This window comes from Cupressus sempervirens, chromosome 10, assembly GCF_028749045.1.
Source record: "Cupressus sempervirens isolate cs-2001-9-10 chromosome 10, ASM2874904v1, whole genome shotgun sequence".
NCBI classification, from domain to species: Eukaryota; Viridiplantae; Streptophyta; class Pinopsida; order Cupressales; family Cupressaceae; genus Cupressus; species Cupressus sempervirens.
The window spans coordinates 393069680-393091629 of record NC_143127.1 but is presented as its reverse complement, the minus strand read 5'-3'; the positions used below and the strand labels follow the sequence as shown (position 1 = coordinate 393091629).

Below are 21950 nucleotides of genomic sequence, written 5' to 3'. Positions count from 1 at the left end.
GCCATAATGAACTATCATGACTTCTGCTAAGCACTATCCTTATCCATTATGTTTTAAAAACATTTGGGAAATCTAGGGCTCGTGTTAACCCTTTCTTCTCTATGATTTTGAATTATTCCTTAAGTAAACCATTATCATAGAGCCTATCATAAGCTTGTCTAATCTCCATATCACCTATGCTACTAATTTCGCAGTTATAACACTTTCTAACATCTTGCACCATTAAAACATTCGGTAGTATCATGGGTAATGCACTAGAGGGGTCTTGCTTGTAAGTGATGTCAAGGATAGCCTTGAATATGGGTTCCTTAACTTCATTACTAACCAACTGAATGTTTAAAACCTCAGTGCCCTCTATATTCTTTGAACTAGATGCCATTTTGTGAAACTAGGATTTACGAAATATAAACTATATAGCTCAGCTCCTGATAAATACCTTAGAAGATTTGATGGAATTATGTAGAATTGGTGCTCAAATCTTCTACAACTATTTTGAATGGATTTCCAGATTGCCTTCTACTCTCCTTTCTCTTTCTCAATTTCAAAATGATGAAAAATGAGTCAAAATTTGATCAAATACCCTTTAGAACCCTACAATAAATGTTGAAGTATTACACAATTCTAAGCTCAACATAAGCTAATTTGTGATTAACTTGAAAACCATTAACATTTTGATTACTTTGCAATCATTATGAGCTCATCATCAACTAGCCAGTCTATTAGCTTGGCATCTTCTCTTACATTACTCAACACACATACAAAGTATTTCATACTCAACAGAGACATGAAAAAATTAAAGATTTTTCTTGAATTCCTAACAACATATTGCATCTTTGTTCATGCTTATATGATATTTTCAATACTAAATACCTTTGGAACCGATGTATAATATAACCTTTAAATACCAGTCCCACATACCTCTTGATTGCTTAGTTTGATGAGGTGTGATCACTTGAACCATTGGGTGAAGTGATCCCTTCTCCATTTGATGTGATGCAGCCATCCTTTTTCTTCCATGTCTTTTTCATCTCATCTCTATCATTTTCAACATATGCCTTGCCTTTGCCTTTATAAAACTCACAACTTGGTGCCTTTGACCTTGTTGGACAATATCGACTAATGACAAATCTTCAAATAGCTAAAACAAATGGTTTGACTTAACCACCTTTTGTATTCACCTCTGAAGTGTGTCCTAATACAATTCTCAGGAACATGTCCATATTCTTGACAATAATGATAGCTATATCTTATATTATAATCCCAGTTATAAGAGTTGTCATTGTTCCTTACTTGTGTTTGCCCATTTGATGACCACATGGGTTTAGATTTGCATTCAAAAGCTCTATGTCCATACTTATGATAGCTATAGCAATATCCTTCAAATCTTTGTGTATGCATGGTCTTGGTTTTGTATTCATGTGCCTGATGAGCTTGCTTATTGCACTTATGGTAGTTTACCATGCTCTTGTTCTTGAAATTTTGGTTTATAGTCTTGCTCCTACACACATCAACAGTACGTCCTTTCTTACCACAATTATGACAAGTTGGTTTAGAGTTCTTACCTTTGTTGTTTCTTTCTTCAAAACTTTTGGATAACTCTCCTTCTGTAAGAACCCCAAATAGGCTCTACGCTAATCATTGTTTGTTTCCCTGGGTGTAATAATTGTTTTTGGTTTTTTTTTTAATATTTTAAGCTTTTTTTGGGTTTTTGAGTTGATGAAAAGAAAATACAAATATTGAAAACTAATCTACCTCAAATTATAACTCAAATATGATCAAATTCATTTATTCAGATGGCTCCTAATGTTTGTACAATACTTATTGCTGGAAACATACATTAAAAACATCATCATTAATAGTTGAAAAAAACTTGATTTTTTTGTCTCCGATACGCAACCACGCTGCTGGTTGCTTCCTCCTTGGGCAGCGCCTATCGAAAACCACAATATTAAATCTCTGATTTTTAATTCACTGTAGCGCTGTACTGTTCACACCACTATAGCTGCTGTTATAACCCCTTCCAACCTGTAATAGATTCATCCAATTCTTTCCTACTAAACACAATATTGACTTCAAAATGAAGTCAACTCACAGGAAAAATTCAAGTGACATTTCACACCCTCAAATTGCATCAACTCTGAAGATACTACATCCTCCACGGTCTGAATTCTTCTCAAACTTGTAGAAACCCTTGTTGCCACAACTTCAAGAAATTTCACAAGGCAAGGTTTTTAAGCACTTCTCATAACCTGCTCTTGAAGGAAGACAAGGTTTGTTTATAAGGACTCCTCGACTCCAGAATGAGTCTCCACGCTCAATGTGGGATAAAAGATATAATAATAACATAAAAAATGTTATTACATTAAAACTTAGAAAATCCCTTTTAATTTTTCCATAAGCTTGGACCCACAATTAATTGAAACAATGGCCCCTTTTATGATATCATGACCCTCACTTAAGTTATATATTGTAACTTAACAATATAGGCTCAAAACCAATAATGTTTATTTTAACTAAATAAACATTAATATCTCCATTATTACTCAACATTTTTGAATGTCGTTTGGACTGGGAGCTAACATGATAGAACTGCATATGACCATACCCCTTTTCTAAAAATAGCAGGGGTCTATCTTTATAACTCCAAAACTGCTAAAAATAGCCTGACCAAGCCAAACTCAAAGAAAAACTCATCATAAACAAACTCTGGCAACCCAGAAGAGTACTCTGCTTTGGTCCTTGGAGGATCTCCACACCAAGGTGACCCTCTATCCAATCTTATTAGCCTACAAGGGTCTCTGATAGGCTAATCACTAGCTAAAGTGATGTCTCTAGCTAGAAGGGGACATCACAGTCCGCCCTCCCTAAAATTGCTTGTCCTCAAGCAATCTCAACTCTGGATGCTGTAAAATCTCCTCGCTCTCCCAAGTACCATCCTCTACCGGAAAATCCTTCCACTTCACCAAATATTCTCGGATGGTACGTTTCCTCAAGTTCCTCTCTCTAAAATCAATGATAGCCTCTGGTATCAAAACAAGTTTTCCCTCATCATCGAGGGGTGTTAGTACTGTAGAAGGCACAATATGATGCCCTAGCACCTTTTTGAGGCGTGACACATGAAAAACATTGTGCACCTTGCTCTCCACTGGCAAGTCTAACTCATAAGCCACCTCTCCCACTTTCCTGATAATCCTAAATGGACCATAGTATCGTGGCTTGAATTTCTCGGCACCACTCTTCTTGAGAGTGGATTGACGGTAAGGCTGCAACATAAGATACACCATGTCTCCAACCTCAAAAGTCCGCTCAGTCCTCTTCTGATCTGCATACTACTTTTTCTGATTTTGTGCCTTAGTTAGATTATCCTTGAGAGTCTTAACAAGGTCTTGACTCTCCTGTAACAAATCACCTACACTGGGCACTCTATTGTCACTCAAAAGTAGATCCATAAAATTGGGTGCCTCATACCCATACAGGGCCATAAAGGGTGACATCTGAATAGACATGTGATAAGTGGTATTGTAGCAATACTCACAGAGATAAATCCATTTTACCCATGCCCTCTGTTGCCCTGCTATATAATTTTTGAGATATCCCTCCACCCATTTTTTTACTATCTCTATTTGACCATCTGTCTGAGGGTGGTAGCTAGTACTCGGAGTGAGCTCTGTCGCACACAACCTGAATAGCTCTTGCCAAAAGTGACTCATAAACCTGTTGTCTTTGTCACTTACAATGCTCCGAGGTAAGCCATGTAATTTGAATATCTCTTTGAAGAACAACTCTGCCACCTATGTAGCAGTGTATGTAGTAGTGATCAGAAAAAAGTGTGCAAACTTCGTAAGGCGATCCACAACCACATATATGTAGTCTCTGCCTTGGGCTTTAGGCAGTCCTGTGATGAAGTCCATAGACAAACACTCCCACTTCCTATCAGGAATTGGAAGTGGCTGAAGTAAACCGGATGGATAGGAGTGTTCTTGCTTATTCTGCTAGCAAGTGGGACACTCCCTAACATATTGAAGTACCTCTGCTTTGAGCCCTTTCCATGTGAATCACTCTCTAATCTGTCAGTATGTCTTGTAGAAACCAGGATGTCCTACCATAGGTGAATCATGAAAAGATTTCAAAACCACCCTCCTCACTACTGATCCTGGGACCAAAAATATTCGTCCTTTGTAAATGATGAGCTCATTCACAAGGGTGTATCTGCTGTCCTGAATAGTCCCATCTATGAATCCAGCTTCCCAAGTGTCCTTTGCATACTCTGCAAGGATCAAGTGTTTCCAATCCTCCGATATGTCTGTCAATAAGCTCAAATGGGGCTTATGTGATAAGGCATCAGCAACTACATTCTATTTCCCCTTAAAATATGTAATGTCAAAGTCATAGGACTATAACTTGCTCACCCACTTTTTCTGCCTATCATTAAGATCTCGCTGCCCCCAAAAGTGTCTTAGGCTATTATGGTCGGTTTTGATACAGAATTTGCTACCTACCAAATATTGCCTGAATTTGGCCAAAGCATGCATAATGGCTAACATCTCCTTATCATATATGCTGAAGCTCCGCTCTGGCCCTCTCAATTTCCTTCTCTCATAAGCAATAGGGTGCTTCTCCTACATAAGCACCGCTCCAATGCCCTCTCCGAAAGCATCACAATGTAGCTCAAAAGGTTTGCTGAAATTTGGTAATGCTAACACTGGACAAGAAGTCATCAACCCCTTAAATTTCTCAAAACATTCTTGTGCCTCAATAGTCCACAAGAAAGCTCCCTTTCTCATCAAATCTGTCAAGGGTGCTGCATGCCTAGAATATCCATCCACAAACCTTCTGCAGAAACCACATAGTCCTAGAAAGCCCCTCAACTATGTAAGGTTCATCGGTGAAGGCCACTCCATAATGGCACGAATCTTTTCAGGATCCATGCACACGCCCTCTGCACTGATGATGTGACCCAAGTACAACAACTCTGTCATGCCCAAATCAAACTTCGACTCCTTTGCATACAAGGATTCTCTGTCCAATATACCCAGCACCGTGTCCAGGTGAACCAAGTGCTCCTCCCAAGATCTACTATATACCAAGATATCATCGAAGAAGACAAGTACAAATCTCCTCAACTGAGGATGGAAAACCCTATTCATTGTTGCCTGAAAAGTAGCAGGTGTGTTAGTTAGCCCAAATGGCATAACTACAAACTCAAAATGGCCACAATGACATCTAAAGGCTGTCTTCTCGATATCCTGCTCTCTAACTCTGATCTGGTGATAACCTGATCTCAAATCTATCTTTGAGAAGAAGCAAGCTCCATGAAGCTCATCTATCAACTCATCGATCCTGGGAATGGGGTATCTATTTTTAATTGTCTTCCTATTAAGCACTCTGTAATCAATGCACATCCTCAATGTCCCATCCTTCTTCTTTACTAACACCACTGAAGAAGCAAAAGGAGACTTACTTGGTCTAATGTGGCCCATAGCAAGTAACTCCTTTATGGTTTTCTCAATTTCATTCTTCAACCTCTTTGAATGCCTATAAGGTGTAATCATGATGGGCTTAGCCCCCTCCTCTAACTCAATGATGTGCTCAATACCTTTGTCTGGTGGTCTACCTGGTGGAATGTCACTGAACACCTTAGAGTGTTTAACTCTAAGCTCCTGAATATTAGGAGGATATTCAATCTTATGCTGTCCCTCCTGTGATGGCATCAACATGCACTCTACTGCCCACTCTACCTAATCATGCCAAATCAATCTAGCCACTCTACAAAAAGAGACCATCCTGAGATCACTGTCCCTGATTGCCTTAAGAATATATGTCTTCCCATTCACTTTAAACCTCATCTCCATCTCCTTGAGGTTAAGAGTGAACTCACCAATATCGTGCAACCAACTCATCCCAAGAACTATATCTGTATCTCCCATAGGTACAACATAAAAATCTGCCTTAAAGTCATAATTATTAACTTTCAATGGGAGTCCAGTGATCCTATGATCACATTTGAGGACATAGCCATCCGCTACCCTCACTCTAATTCCCCCAAACTCCTCTGTTTGTATGCCACACTTCTCCACCATCCTAGCATCAATGAAATTATGAGTGGCACCTGTATCAACCAAGGTTATGACTCGCTGTCCAGCGAGTACTCCTCTCATCCGGAATGACCCTTCTTGCTTAATACTAGTGAGACGAGCTTCCCTAAGTTGCCCATCTCCTTCCCCATCCTTGGACTACATTTTAGACAAGTTTTCAGCCTTGTCTTCCTCTTTTTCACCATCTATTTCCTCTATATCAGACTGCTGATCTGAATTATCTAATTCTGATTCCTCATAGTATGCCCACATAACTCTGTTAGCTTTTCCCTTTGGCCTAAGAGGACAATCATGGTTTGCATCATAGGGCCCCTTACAGTAGAAACATAATTTTTTCTTCCTCAAATCGTTTAATGTTTCCTTGTCAAAAGGTGCTGGAGTTTTATCTTTAGAATCATTTTTAAAATTAGTCCTCTCTAGTTTTTTATAAAATGGTTTGTTATCCTTACTAGAAGATGCTCCTTTGGACTGAAATTTATTTGTTGGGACTACATGTTCCATACTTCTTGCCTTTTTCATTGCTTCCTATAAAGAAATAGGATCAAATGCCTTTATCCAACCTCTCAGTGGTTCGGATAGGCCCTCAATGAACAGAACTATCAATCTATGCTCTGAAATGTTTGGCACCATGACTGCCAACCGCTGAAATTCACCAATGAAATACTCCAAGTTGCCTATTTGTTTCAGCTGTGCTAAGTCCCAGAAGTAAATCTCTGGATCTTTTTTGTCAAATCTTTCAACCAACCTATCCACGAAGTCCTGGTATTTTGTCACTTGGTTATGCTGAAGTGTTACCATACCATGGTACCACCAATCATGTGCTATTCCCTCCAAATGCAAGGTGGCATATTTGATAGCTTCAATCTCTGTCATTGGCCTCAGTGCCAAAAATGTGTCAAGCTTATGAATCCAAGCTTGAGCTGTCATCTTACCACTCCCATCAAATGTAGGCATAGTAAGCTTGTCTGTAGCCCTCTTCAGCTCACTATTTTGACCTCTAGGCCTCCTATCTTGTCTGAGTGACCTGTAATGCTCTCTCCTCTGATTTACAAAGCGTTCAAAGGTCATCCTCTCCCGAACCTGCGGAGCTAATAATTCCCATTCATCATTTGCAGCCATGAGTGCATCTGCGAATATGGGGTCTCCTGTCGCCTCCTCTACCAGAGCTTCTTCTGGCTCCTCCGGAACAAATGTAGGGCATGTAGGCCTATTAGTTGTTCTGGAATGGGTTCATTGTGGTCTCTAATTACCTATAGCACTCCTATTATCTCCCTATTCTCCCGGCTCCCCATTTTGTCTAACAGGTGGGTTCATCCTTTCTACCATAGTAGTGAGTGTAATGCCTGTGCCATCTGCTGCTGCCCTGTAACCATAGCATGGTAGAATTCTCTGGTATCCTGATCATCATTATTCCTCCTATTTCTAGGTGGACTACCATCATGCCTCTCTTCCATATTTCCTGTTTCCTATAACTGTTCTCTTTCAATCAGAGTTCTCCTACGAGTATGGTACCTGTGTGGTCCAATTTTTGGTGGCTGCATATGACTCCCCAAACCCTCAGGATGGTAGGAATGAGGCTCTGATACCAATGTAAGAACCCCAAATAGGCTCTATGCTGATCACTGTTTGTTTCCCTGGGTGTAATAATTGTTTTTGGTTTGTTTTTGAATGTTTTAAGCTGTTTTTGGGTTTTTGAGTTGATGAAAAGAAAAGAAAAATATTGAAAACTAATGTACCTCAAATTATAACTCAAATTTGATCAAATTCATTTATTCAGATGGCTCCTAATGTTTTTACAATACTTATTGCTGGAGGCATACATTAAAAACATCATCATTAATAGTTGAAAAAAACCTAATTTTTTTGTCTCCGATACGCAACCACGCTGCTGGTTGCTTCCTCCTTGGGCAACATCCATCAAAAACTGCAATATTAAATCTCTGATTTTTAATTCACTGTAGCGCTGTACTGTTCACAACACTGTAGCTGCTGTTATAACCCCTTCCAACCTGTAACAGATTCATCCAATTCTTTCCTACTAAACACAATATTGACTCCAAAATAAAGTCAACTCACAGGAAAAATTCAAGTGATATTTCACACCCTCAAATTGCATCAACTTTGAAGATACTACGTCCTCCATAGTCTAAATTCTTCTCAAACTTGTAGAAACCCTTGTTGCCACAACTTCAAGAAATTTCACAAGGCAAGGTTTTTAAGCACTTCTCATAACCTGCTCTTGAAGGAAGACAAGGTTTGTTTATAAGGACTTCTCGACTCCAGAATGAGTCTCCACGCTCAATGTGGGATAAAAGATATAATAATAACATAAAAAATGTTATTACATTAAAACTTAGAAAATCCCTTTTAATTTTTCCATAAGCTTGGACCCACAATTAATTGAAACAATGGCCCCTTTTATGATATCATGACCCTCACTTAAGTTATATATTGTAACTTAACAATATAGGCTCAAAACCAATAATGTTTATTTTAACTAAATAAACATTAATATCTCCATTATTACTCAACATTTTTGAATGTCGTTTGGACTAGGAGCTAACATGATAGAACTGCATATGACCATACCCCTTTTCTAAAAATAGCAGGGGTCTATCTTTATAACTCCAAAACTGCTAAAAATAGCCTGACCAAGCCAAACTCAAAGGAAAACTCATCATAAACAAATTCTGGCAACCCAGAAGAGTACTCTGCTTTGGTCCTTGGAGGATCTCCACACCAAGGTGACCCTCTATCCAATCTTATTAGCTTACAAGGGTCTCTAATAGGCTAATCACCAGCTAAAGTGATGTCTCTAGCTAGAAGGGGACATCACACCTTCTTTAGTACTTGTGTATCCTAGTCCAGATGTATCATTATTAGATCTAGGAGATCTCTATAATTGCTCAAATTATTTGATGGCTTCATTTGGTTTGTTGAAAGTTTCACCAAATTCCTTTCCCCTTTTTAGATCATTATGTAGTTTCTCATTCTACAACTTCAATGTTGTTATCTCAATGTCCTTGACATTCAATTCATAGTTGGCATTCATCATTTGACTTAGAGTATACAATTGCATGTTGGAAATCTTCATTAGCTCTATTGACTTATCTTCCAATCCATTACTCAAAATTCTTTTGTCTTCTTCAATCATAGCTTTTTCTTCCATGGCTTTCTTCTTATGTTCAATCACCTCACATAGTAGTATGGCTTGTGATTCTTGCTCTAATTTGAGACTTCTAATTTCTTCTGCTTGGACTTTGTTCATTTCCATTAGATCTGTCGCTCTTGCTTCAAATTCATTAGAGTCTTCATTTGTAAATATTTTAGTAGTGTCCATCTCTTTGTATTGTGTGTCATTCTCTACACTAGCAATTTATTTCATTCTCTTCAAATATTTCTTTAGTTCTTCTCTTGCTTCATCTAGTTGATGTAGAAGGAGTTGTATTTCAATTCCCTAATTCTCAATAATCTTTCCCAACTTGTAGACTTCCATTTCAAGATCTTTCAAAGGACAAGGATCTAATACCAATTGTTGGATTTACAATAGGAAAGGTAAACTTCTAAGAGGGGGGTGAGGACTAAATCAGTAGTTTAAACTAGAACCCATAAAACCTTTCACCACACATTCATCTCATACATTTAGCAAGTAGATTGAAATCACCTATTAGAATGTCTCAGCATTAATCTTGTAGTTAGCAATTGGTTGCTTGATGACATATCACCTCTAAACTGATGTATCCTCGATCCTCCTTGATCAAATGTCTCTTTGCTATATCATTTTCCTTTCCTATGTTATGCTCTAACTAATTTAGCAATGTAATCTCACTTCATAACTCCTTAGCTACCATGAATGCTCTGTTTTCGCATGCAAACTACTCTCTTCACTCTTTCATACACCTTGCATGCACTCTTAATATCATAGATAGTTTAGGATTTTTCCTCCTTAAAAAGACTTTGGTGACTTAGGGTTAGGTATGAATCAATGGCTATGATTCATCTATTTTACTGCTTAAACCTTCCCTTATTTTGATTGGCTACATGTAATTACATTGGGAATCCAACTTAAGATTCATCCTTATCTCCAAAATATTGCAATTTATCCTTAAGTTAGCTCAAAAATGGTTTACATAGTTGTTAGTGCCATTACAAACAAATATATCAAAATTGTGTCACTCAGCATCTGAAGTCTCTGATGCTTGGGATATACTATCTTCTATACTATGACTCAGCATCTGTATCACTCAACATCCATTATTTACTTGGCTCCTATGACACTCAACATATACTATCTATTTGGCACTTGAATGACTCAGCACATGAGTGGCTCGACACTCACTATGGATTCAAGATGCTCTTATATATACATGTTGTACTTGACATGTACTACTTATTTGGCATGAACTAAGGAAATAAATTAAGTGTTTTGACACTCACTTGTCAAAACCAATCTAATATCAACAAAAATACAAGAGGAAGAAAATGAATGGGAAATTTGCAATAATTTTCAATAATGTGTACTACCACTAGTACACAACAGGTCTTAGGAGCTACCCATAATAACACCACTACTCAAATTGAACAAGGAGATGAATAGAAAAATGAAACGAGAGAAGAGAAAGATGATGAAAATGAGGAAAGTGTAGAGAAAGGGAAGCGTGAAGCTAGAACACTAAGACGTGAACAAGCCCCAACAAAGGAAAGTAGCCCTAGTAGTTCACATGCACTAAAAGAGGAAACATATGACAAGGTGAAAAGAAAAAGAGATGATGATGATGATGATGAAATGATCTAGAATTTGAAATTCTAAAGAGACATCCCAAGAAAATGTAGTATAAGGAAAAGGCATTATATTGTGATAAACTTAAGGAGAAAGTAGAAAAGGATAAAGCAAACGGGAAGAGACAAAAGAAAATATTCTTAAGGAAAATAGTTAATTTTATTTCTAGCTTTGTACTTAAATTAAAACTTAATGATGATGAGCCATCCATTGATCAACTTAAGATATAAGTTGATACCATCAACAATTTTGAGCATGATTTGGAGGCAGAGTTTCAAAAAAGGGAAGGAAAAAGACTTGAATAGGTGATGATGGAAAATTTGGTAAAAAAATATTACTTTGATTAAAGTTCATTTATAAGATGATGAAGAAGATTTAGAGTCATTGAGTGAAGATGGAAAGTCATATGGTAAGATAAGCATCTTTTCCCATGTCACTACTAAAATTAGAATCAAGATTGTAGAACTTCAAAATGAAATGGTTGAACATGTGGGAAATTTGGATCCCATGAATACTTTCATGATAGACCACACAACCAAGATGAGGGACATTAGATTCAAAGAATGGGAGCTTAGAAAAGAATAAAATAGAACTAGAATAAGATTGTTAGAACATTAAGGTATGCTAACACCTTATATGGGTATCATGTATGCCTATTTGAGGAAAAAAGAAGAATTGATCAATACACTCAAGATGAGCACCATGAAAAATATGGAGGAGATAACATCTTATCTATAGGGTCAATTTATTACACTAAAATCCCTATATGATCATGAGAGCATTTATTGGACATTGCAGTTAACAAGTTTAAGTTCATTTTTACAAACTATAAAGAAGTGAGTACCCCTACACACACACACACACACACACACACACACACACAATTTTTCTATATCATTTTCCATTATTTCCAAAAATGGGGGAGAATGTGCAATAAGGGAGTAGTAGTAGACTAAGTAAAAATAAGGAGTCTAGTATACTAGTCTAGCAAAAGGGGGGGAAATATGCAATAAGAGAGTACTGGAGACTAAGATAAGTAGATTAGTAGTACTTAGAGAATAAAGGATGAGAAACATGTAAAAAGGAGGAATCAATAAATTTTTGGAGTTCATAATATAGTTAAGTTTTATGTGAGACAACCAATAAAGGAGGAAGAAGTTATGGAAGTTTGAATTTTTTTCCCTCAATTCCAAAGGGGAAGAACATTGATTGTAAAATCATATGAAGGTTATTGATGATGCGAGAGGTAATAATATTTTAATTAAGTATAAGAAGGTTAGAGAAATCAGTAAGAAAGAATATTTAGGCAACAACAGGTAGAGGGAAGTTAATCAGTGAACAAAACAAGCAAGTAACCTAAATAGGTAAAGTGCTATTGGTGCCTATGACAAGATAATACATAAAGACCATTTGGTACAAAGGGAAAAGGTTTAATATTGTCAAATTAAGTTTATTGGTAAATAGGTGAAGAGGTGAACTAGTCTACCAATCAATCAATAGAATAGGTAAAGATCAAACAATTTTGAAAGAATGATCAAACTGATCATACTAGAGATAGATTCATTAAACCTAGACAAAAAGGAAAATGATTAACATAGATCAAAGATTCTAAAAATAGATTATGTTGATTTGAGAAAAAATTTGGTTAAGTATTCAAGAAAGTTTTAGCAAATAGAAATAAAGTTATTTTCTACCTAGAGAATGAAAAACAAACTTAGATCCAACTTATGTGATCAAAGAATTGAGAAAGTTTGAGAATGAGATGGATTCTAAAGGAAGATATGGAAGATTTTAAAACCCTTCTTAGGTTTTCAGATTGAAGATAAGACAATAGTAAAAGGAGACAAGTATCATGAAGAGAAGATGATGAGAGTTAAGGGTTTGGATGTCAAATTGATTCAGAATCCATAAGTGATCACACATTGGATCTTAGATAAGCTACAAAAGGATAGTATGAGAAAATATAGAGCATAATGGATCTGAATGTATCTTTTGGAGAATTAAATTACACGTCATTATTATCTTCTTTCATTCGTAATAGTTTGAGAAAAAACAATTATCCTTTAAAGGTAGTTCTTAACATGGTTGATCTGTAAATCCATTAATAGGGTGAAAACTGTAATAGTGGGATAAAAACCCTTCATAGTATAGTTTCTAATAGAACTATTAGATAATTTTAATGGGGTATCAACCACTCCTAACTATTTGAGTCACTTAGAAGCTAGAAATTGTAGCTCCTAACAGACCAAAACTTTTTATTGTCATGAAGATTTTTAGGTTCCGTCCCCACCACAAATTTTCCCTCTACCCAAGGGTTTATGTGAGACCAACGATCATGATGTTACGTGTGTGTGCATGATTTTTTATGGTTCATTTTCTTATTTCTTTACATTTCAAAAAAGAGGTAAAGTGGTTCATATTATTGTAAGTTAAAGGCCAATTAATATTAGCTCAAGTTTATTGTCAAAGTTTAAGCAGGTGAGTTCATTTGAAGTATTGCCCCCCTTGTCCCCTCAACCCACTCTCAGTGCCTATATTTTTCAATAACAATGGGTTTAAAATATGGCCAACATGGAAAACCACTAGTAGAGCATATAGGGGAGAAATCACCATGTTTAAAGGAAGAAAAAGTTTTTTTTTCCACCACCACAGGAGTGTAAACACATAGAACCACAAGTAGTGGAGAGCCTAGTGTGGCTCCTAGAGGAGAACCCAAATTTGCAGAAGTTTGAGTCCACATAGGAGTTAATTTATTTTCCTATAGAAATAATTCAAGTAATAGTAATTATTGTGGGTTAGGAAAAAAATAGAAGCATTCTCATATTGCAGAAGCTTAATGCACACACCATGTTTAGGTTCTAGTGTAATATATGTTGAAATCATGGAGTCACCCTATCCACATCAATAAATGACCTAAAGAATTTAACACTTACTAGTTGAAAACCTCAGTATTCCAAAATTCCAATGGAAGCCTAGAAGATGAACACATATGAAGGCAACATGACCTAAATTTGAGTGAGGTTCTAACCTAGCTTTCTATTTGCATAGAGCTAGGATATTTCTCTAGTTATTGCCATCATTTTAGGGCCCTTTGCTAAGTAACAATAGTAGGTGCTCTTTTTTCACAAAACTAAAAAGGAACATACCATGAGTGAGGACATTTATTTGACCACTAGCCTTGAGGGAGTGACTACTTGAAACCCACTTTCTAAGTTAATAAATTAAGAGCTTGAATGAGAAAAATCTACCCACAAGAAACAACTCCAAGGAATTAATTGTAGCAACTAGGTTTCATCAGGGTCCTACACTATAGTATCATTGATCTTAAAAGAGCCATTGTACGAAGGGAAAGAAGATTTAAAGCTTCTATAAAGGGAGAGGACAAACCTAACACATCTTGAGAAAAAGAAAAAAAAAGTATCAAGACACTTTATAGAGCTCAAAATACATCTAGGCATTATCAAGAAAGGAGATGAGGAGGTGAGCTAAGAACCAAGGGAGACAACGAAGGGGGAAGCATCCAAAGAAGGGCCAACTGTAAAGGGAACATATGAAGGATGCAGAGAGCACCAAAGGAGTCCTTACAAAGGGAAGAGGATCCAACCTAAAATCCTACATGTACAAAGGTGAGGATGGACACACAAGACACATGTCTAGTGTCTCTAGGAGAAACCCTAATAATTGAGGCTAACGAGTAAGAGGGAAGAGGAAGGTAGGGGCACTACCTTGGGGTAGGTGTTGGTTATTCTCTATAGTTATCTATAGTATGCTTTTGGTGAAGCAATTTTAATATGTTTTTTGTAAATGGCAGTCAACCATGTTGGAAGTATATCTTGGTATATCTTTGTATTTGGGGGTTGGAAGCTAGGTTTTGATGTTGCATAGTTAGTGCTAGCCTTACTTTTTTTTGGCTAAATATATGGACTTGTTAGGTTGCTCTTGGTGAAAAATCTTATTATAAACTTCATATTACATATATTAATGTAATAGTACACGACCATGACCTTTTATCAAGAATAAAATAATCACTAACATTATTTTAGTTTTGTTTCCAAATTTTTATTAGTCCCTACCTATTCATAGGCAGGGAACTAATGTTCTCAATGGAGGTGTCACAATTAATTTTTACAGTCACAACTTTTAAATTTGTAAAGTTCAATAATTGTTTTATTTTTAAATTATATTCCAATCACTAATCACTATTTTTTGATTGGTCAAAAGTAACTTTGGTAAGGATAAAAATAATTTTTAGAGAGGGAAAATTAGAGATAATTTTACTTCATTCTGGAAACTTGCCCTCTCTTGACTTCTAGTCATTTCCATGGCTATCTGGAAACTTCTCCTCTCTTGAATTCTGGTGATTTTCATGTCTGATCTCAAACCCATGTCCAAATATGCAGAGCTAAGAAAACCATCAAGAGCACAAACAACACAAACTCAAGTAGTTATAACAGGGTAGCACTAGTTCATGTCAAGAGATTTTCGTTCTCAGCAAGCCTCTTTCACTCCTACAAACAACAAATTTAAAAGATCTAGCCTGCAGGACTCCTTCTTAAGTAGCTACTCCATCATTAATGGCTGCTTTGAGCTCAAATTTTCAATAATGACTGCCATCCAAGAAACAAAAACAAGTTTCCCAAAAAAATTACCATTATTTTCTTTTCCAACTTTTCAATTTTAAAAAACTAGTGTGGATTAGCTCTTCTGAAGCTTTTGAATTTTGAAACCCATGTAGATTCTTATAATTTTTAATCATGTAGGATAGAAATTGGAGCTGTAAGAATAGTTAATTAAATGATAATTATCTTTAATCATAGTTTAATTTCTTAGAATTGAATTCAATATGCCAGGTTTAAATGGGGTTAGGGGAATAGTGCATTGGATTTGGGATTCGAACAGAAATGAATGAGAATTTCAAGGGGAGCATCGTGAACATTTAGGGAACCCCCTCCTAGCCACCAAATTTGTTTCCACCACAATAAACCCAATTGCAATGGAAGAAATGATTCTTCTATTTCCTTTATTGGGATCAACAACAGTCCTATTGTCTACACCAAAGAAAAAGCTATGATAATCTCCATTACCACATGTTGGATGCCACAGAGTGTGTTGGGATAGATTGTAAAGAAAAATACACTAAAGATTGGGCATTTCGAATAGATTGCAAAGGAAAACAATAGAGATTCTGGAATGTTGGACATGGCGCAATAAAATTCTGGTTAATTATATGTTCGAGATCTCTCTCATCCATTTGTAGAAGCTTCAAATGCGCTTTTGCTATTTTGGATTTTTTATTAATTTAATGTTTTTGTTTGGAAATAGAGGTAGTTGTTTATTATCAAAGCTTCAGACCTTACATTTTATAAATCAATGCCTTGTTTTTTCTCTTATTTTTTTATTTAAGTGAATAGAAAAATAAGAAAGAAAATAGAAATATAATTGTATTGGTATTGAAAATTTATATTGCCCTTTATTTAATATTTCACGTACTTTTTTATATTTGAATTTAAATTTTAATGAGTGGCATTGCAATGTTATAATTCTTAAAATGTGATTTATAATACAATTTGAACAATGAATAAATTCATTAATAAAAATACTTATTTGAGAAAATTGGAAAATAGCATGGATAAAAATATAAAATAATTATAAATTGTAAAACTTTTATTATGAAATAGAATATAATATTACTTAAAATATTTAAATATTATTATTATTAAATATATTGTATTCTAGATTAATTCATATAATATAGTATATTAAAAAGTAAAATAAGTTTTTTAAGACAATTTAAGATAATATTTTTTTAAAAATATTTTGAAATGTGAAAATTTAAGATATAATTAAAATACATTGTCATAATCAAAGATATAATTACACAAGTTCAAATCTAACCAAAATTCACCTCCCGTTTTATTATTAAAAAAAATCTATGTGAGAAAATTTTATAAAAGCAAAAAAAATAAAAAATTAATCTTTGAATTTTATTCTTGACTTTAAATTTTAAAATATTTATTACTATAAAGTCAAAATTTAAGACAAATATTGATTTCTAACATGAATGCTCAAGCATAAGAATTGTAATAAATGAGTGACATAGATAACTAGCTTATAGTACTTACCAATTATATCTAATTTACACTTGCCATAATTGATCTATATAATATTTTAATTAATTGTACACTTCTTATGAAAATTATACTTTTTATATCTAATCACGCTATAAACCTCTTCATTTTATTTTCAAATATTTTGTTATGTGTCCAAGCAGAGGTAACAATTCATTCAATTTAATATAAAAGTAGCAATGAAATGTCTTTCCCTCTTTCAACGAACTTTCTACAAGCAGCTAATTTAAAATAAAAAGTAGTAGTCATAATGTCACTAAGAGGTTAAAAATACAATTTCGTCGGAGGGACAACTAATTAAAGAAAAATAATAATAATAATAATAAACTAGTTAAGATGCAGTATATTCCGAATAGACATGCACACAACACCAAACCGCGTAGCTGACATTCAAACCAAACATTCCTATAACTTACAGATCAAGCAAAGCACCAGCACGAACACGTTATAAAGTAATAAAGGTACGGTAATAATGACCGCCTGGTCCACCACTAGAGAAAACTGCGAAAAACACTCCCTAAATTCCAATCCCAGGCGTATGAAATGTACCCACATATTCAATTACCTTTTTCTCGTGTTTTCTTTGCTGGCTATTTCTACAGGAGACCGCGAAAATGTCTATATAACCCACACATGGAGACTCAACACGTTGAGACGATTTGGAGGTCAAGAAGAAATGGTGAAATACGTTGTCGTTGTTTTTCTGACTATATTAACTTGTGCATTTTCTACAAAACACAGTACCGATTTGCCCGCAGTGGCCGATGGACTGTCGTGGACATTTTATGAAGAAAGTTGTCCGAATATGGAGTTCACAGTTAAAGCAACACTTGAGTCTTTTCTTGCTGAGAATATCACAAAGGCACCCGGTGTGTTAAGACTCCTCTTTCACGACTGCTTTGTCCAGGTGACTCTTCACTATTTCTTTCTTTCTACCATTCTGAATAGTTATTAGAATCTATTTTCGTTTAATGGTGCTTTTCCTCTGATAATCCCAGTAATGTGGTTGTACAGGGTTGCGATGCCTCTATTTTATTGAATGGGACGGGCAGTGAGCTGGAAGACACTCCAAATTTGACAATAAGAGAGGAATCGCTGGAGATGATTCAGCTAATAAAAGATGCCGTTGAAGCCGAGTGCCCTGAAATTGTCTCATGTGCGGACATTTTGGCACTAGCGGGAACTTACGCAGTTTACCTGGTAAGCAATAAATGAGCCGTAAAATTTCAGTTACCTTTCATTCCGGTCATAGATTGTTTTTAAGGGCTCCATTGCGTATGTTTTGATTATAAACAATTGTAATGGTTTTTTGCTTTGGTCCAAACAGGCGGGAGGGCCGGAGATTTTGGTTCCGCTGGGGAGGAGAGACAGCTTGACGTTCGCAAATGAAAGTGTAACAGTTGACAGTCTGCCAAGTCCAGCGTCAAATGTGTCGACATTGTGGGCTGTTTTTGCGGAAAATGGCTTCACTGAATACTCTGAACTTGTAGCGCTCTCAGGTAAGTTTGTTGATCGCTTTGGAGGCTTTCATAACCTACTGTGCTCACAACATGGAGCATTTGATCATCACTAGAATATTTATGAAGTTGTACCATTTTTATAAGGTTGAGCACATTAATTTTTTTGAGGAAAATATCTTCTAGCAAAGAACAGTAAACTCCACTTGGATATAAGAGTAAAGGTATCTGTATTCTCATCTTGTAACATCAATATGGAATAATTATTTTTATGTTTAAATATCAAATTTAATATTTTAATTACTTTTAGTGTTAGACTAAATATTAAGATATTTTATGTAAATAATAGAGTTTATATGAATTCATTTATAAATAGTAATGGTCTAAAAAAAAGTTTTGTAGATAAAGATATTGTATATTGTAACTGTTTTATTATTATTATTTTATATTTCATTTGGAATGTTATACTATATAGATTTATGGTAATTCTTTTTTTCTATAAATAATAAATTTATTTTTTCAATTTGTTTAAATGTTAGAATAAAAATAAAAATAGTTTATGTAAATAATAGGGTTTATATAGGATCAATTAATTGATTATTGTAGAAGACAATAAATTGTTACTTAAAGTGTTTATATATATTTTTAAATAATGTTAAAAGTATTTATCTAAGAGTCAAATAAAAATAGACAAGAGGCTACAATACAAGAGTAAATTGTGAGCCTCTTATCTAAGACGTCTTGAGTTCTAAGATTCATTCGGAAGTGTATTTAAGTTCTGCAATGACTGCTTGTAAGTACATATAAACGAGTGATAATTATTTTATTCTGACCTTTTTTACACGAAAAGAGATATTCGTCACAAAAAAAAAAAGATAGTAAAAAGTTATTTTGCACTTTATAAAGTGATAATTATTATTTGTCATGACTTGAAGGTTTGTGCAAATTTGTTTTGTAGGCGGTCACACATTTGGACTAGCACATTGCCTGTCCTTCGTGGACAGACTTTACCCAACACAAGATTCAACTCTGAATGAGAGTTTTGCAGAGGAACTTTATCGTACATGCCCCTCTTCCACCACCATCAACACCACCGTTCTCGACATTCGCACTCCAGATTTGTTCGACAACAAGTATTATGTGAACCTAGAGAATGGACAAGTGTTGTTTACGTCTGACGAGTCCCTCTATACCGACTCCAACACCAGTGGGTTTGTTACAAGCTTTGCATCGAATCAGAGTCTTTTCTTCGAAACATTTGCGGCTGCTATGCTGAAGGTGATTCAACTTGATGTGCTCACGGGAAGCGAAGGAGAGATTCGCAAAGTATGTTCAGTTTCTTCATCTTCTTCTACAAAATACTCCATTATCGGTCCAGAGGGCGGGTCTTCCTCGTTTCCTTCAAATTACTAATATGAATGCGAGCCATTACTTATCTTAATAAACCTTAACAAATATTACAATGAATCCACATAATGAAAATCTCTTGTCGATCTGTTACTAATCATAGAGGTGCATTTTCTTCCTGCTGTCATCCGCCTTTGGGAATATGATTGGTATAATTTCTATAATATTGTAATAATAAATAAATAATGTCTTTTAAGGTGTAGTTCCTCTTAGTAATGAATGAATTTTGTGTAGTATAATTAGTACCACCAAAATGTGTTTTCGGGAGGTGTTAGATAAAAATAAATCTTTAATTCTAATTGTTGACTCTTGAGCCAAAAGTCTAAAATAGTCAAATTTGGCTAACTTTTCTAAGACTTAATTTATTCTTTAATATCTTTTGGTTAGAAGATTATCACTAAATTTAGTCTTTTTTTAATCAATATTTCTTTTATAAATATTTCAAAATTTGTACTTATGATTTGTATTTTATTTACTTTTTATTCTATTAATAAATGATTACTTACATGATGTTGTAGGTTTTCAAATGTAACATAAGAAATTAGACTATGACTAGCAGTCACATGTTTTTGTACATGCAACTAGTGCGTCAATAGGAAATGAGATTTAAGAGAAAGACGTAGAATGGGCATTAAATAATGTAAATATAATTTTTTTTTTTAAATAAAAAATTCAAAAATAAAAAAGTTGAAGATTAAAATATAGATATAAAATTTACAATATTTAGGAAATTTGAATATTGCTTAAGAAACATGTTCAATAATTTCAAGATTTTACAATTAAATTTAATTTACCATATATGAAAGAAATAATTATTAAAAAAAAAAAACCCATCAAAAAATTCCGTACGAAGAAATACAAAAAAATAATATGAAAAATAATGACGTCTCTAAAAAATATTCTATTGACTAAATAAATTATAGAAACTAAAAAAATAATATTTAAAGAAAAACTAAATTAATATAAAAATAATAATTTAAAGTAATTAAAAAACTAAAATCTAAATCAATTTAAAAAATCATAAGTTTAGTAAATAGAGATCACAACATAATCTAATGTGGAGATCACAAGTAACTATTTTTTAAATAAATAAGAAAAGAAAAACAATAGTTAAAAGTGGATATTTAAAATATAATCTTATGTGAACAAATTAGATTATTAATCATTTTTAATTTAAATAACATAATATTTATTAAAATCTTTTAAATAGATTAATAAATACTATTTATTTAAATTAAATTTATCAAATATCATTTAAAAAAATTATCAAAAAAACTATTATGAAAAATTAATAAGAGAAATGTAAAAATGTAATATGTCTAACAAATATTCTATTGACTAAATAAATTATAGAAACTAAAAAAATAATGCTTGAAGAAAAAATTAAACTGATTTAAAAAAAAAAAAATAATGCTTGAAGAAAAAATTAAACTGATTTTAAAAAAAAAAAATTAAAAAACTAAAATCTAGATCAATTTTAAAAATCAAAAGTTAAATGAATAGATCATGCAACATGAGCTAATGTGGAGATCACAACTAATAAATAGAAAAAGAAAAATAGTAGTTAAAAGTGGAGATAACAACTAACAAATATCAAAACAAGTGTTAAAAGTGGAGGGAGATTAAAAAAAATGGCCAGTAAATAATTAATGGGAAGAATTTTCAATTTTCTGGCCAAATGACAACTTTTCCAGCCAACTTGCAAATTTTTCATCAAAAATTTATTTTTTGGGAACAAAGTTCCCACAAATAACCTATTGGCTAAAATATAATTTTTTTTTACATGTCATAGTAGAAAATATATAGAACTATATTAGAATCTTCTTTACATTTCTATATCCATAAATATGAAACTCCCCTTTTGAAATGCATCTCACATTTTTTTAACCTTTTCAAGTCAATATATCAAAACTAAGGTACAAAATTTAAATATTTATTCATTACAATATCTAAAACAAATTATACTTAGTTTTCCCTAATTTATTTTTATTATATAAATATTTGATTTCTATCGATTTGATTATTAAGTAGTTTAAGAGGATTGTTTATTAAATCATACATTGTAACTTTTCTAAATTAAGTC

General features: G+C 34.0%; 1 protein-coding gene across 1 annotated transcript; it reads left to right on the top strand.

Moving 5' to 3' along the window:
- The first annotated feature begins 17645 nt into the window (after positions 1–17645).
- Positions 17646–20069, top strand: LOC149534320 (peroxidase 12-like). The gene is made up of 4 exons (XM_089805540.1): positions 17646–17910; positions 18018–18203; positions 18331–18502; positions 19419–20069. The coding sequence occupies exons 1-4, from the start codon at positions 17680–17682 to the stop codon at positions 19871–19873; spliced, it is 1044 nt and encodes a 347-aa protein (XP_089661666.1). The 5' UTR covers positions 17646–17679; the 3' UTR covers positions 19874–20069.
- The last annotated feature ends 1881 nt before the right edge of the window (positions 20070–21950 follow it).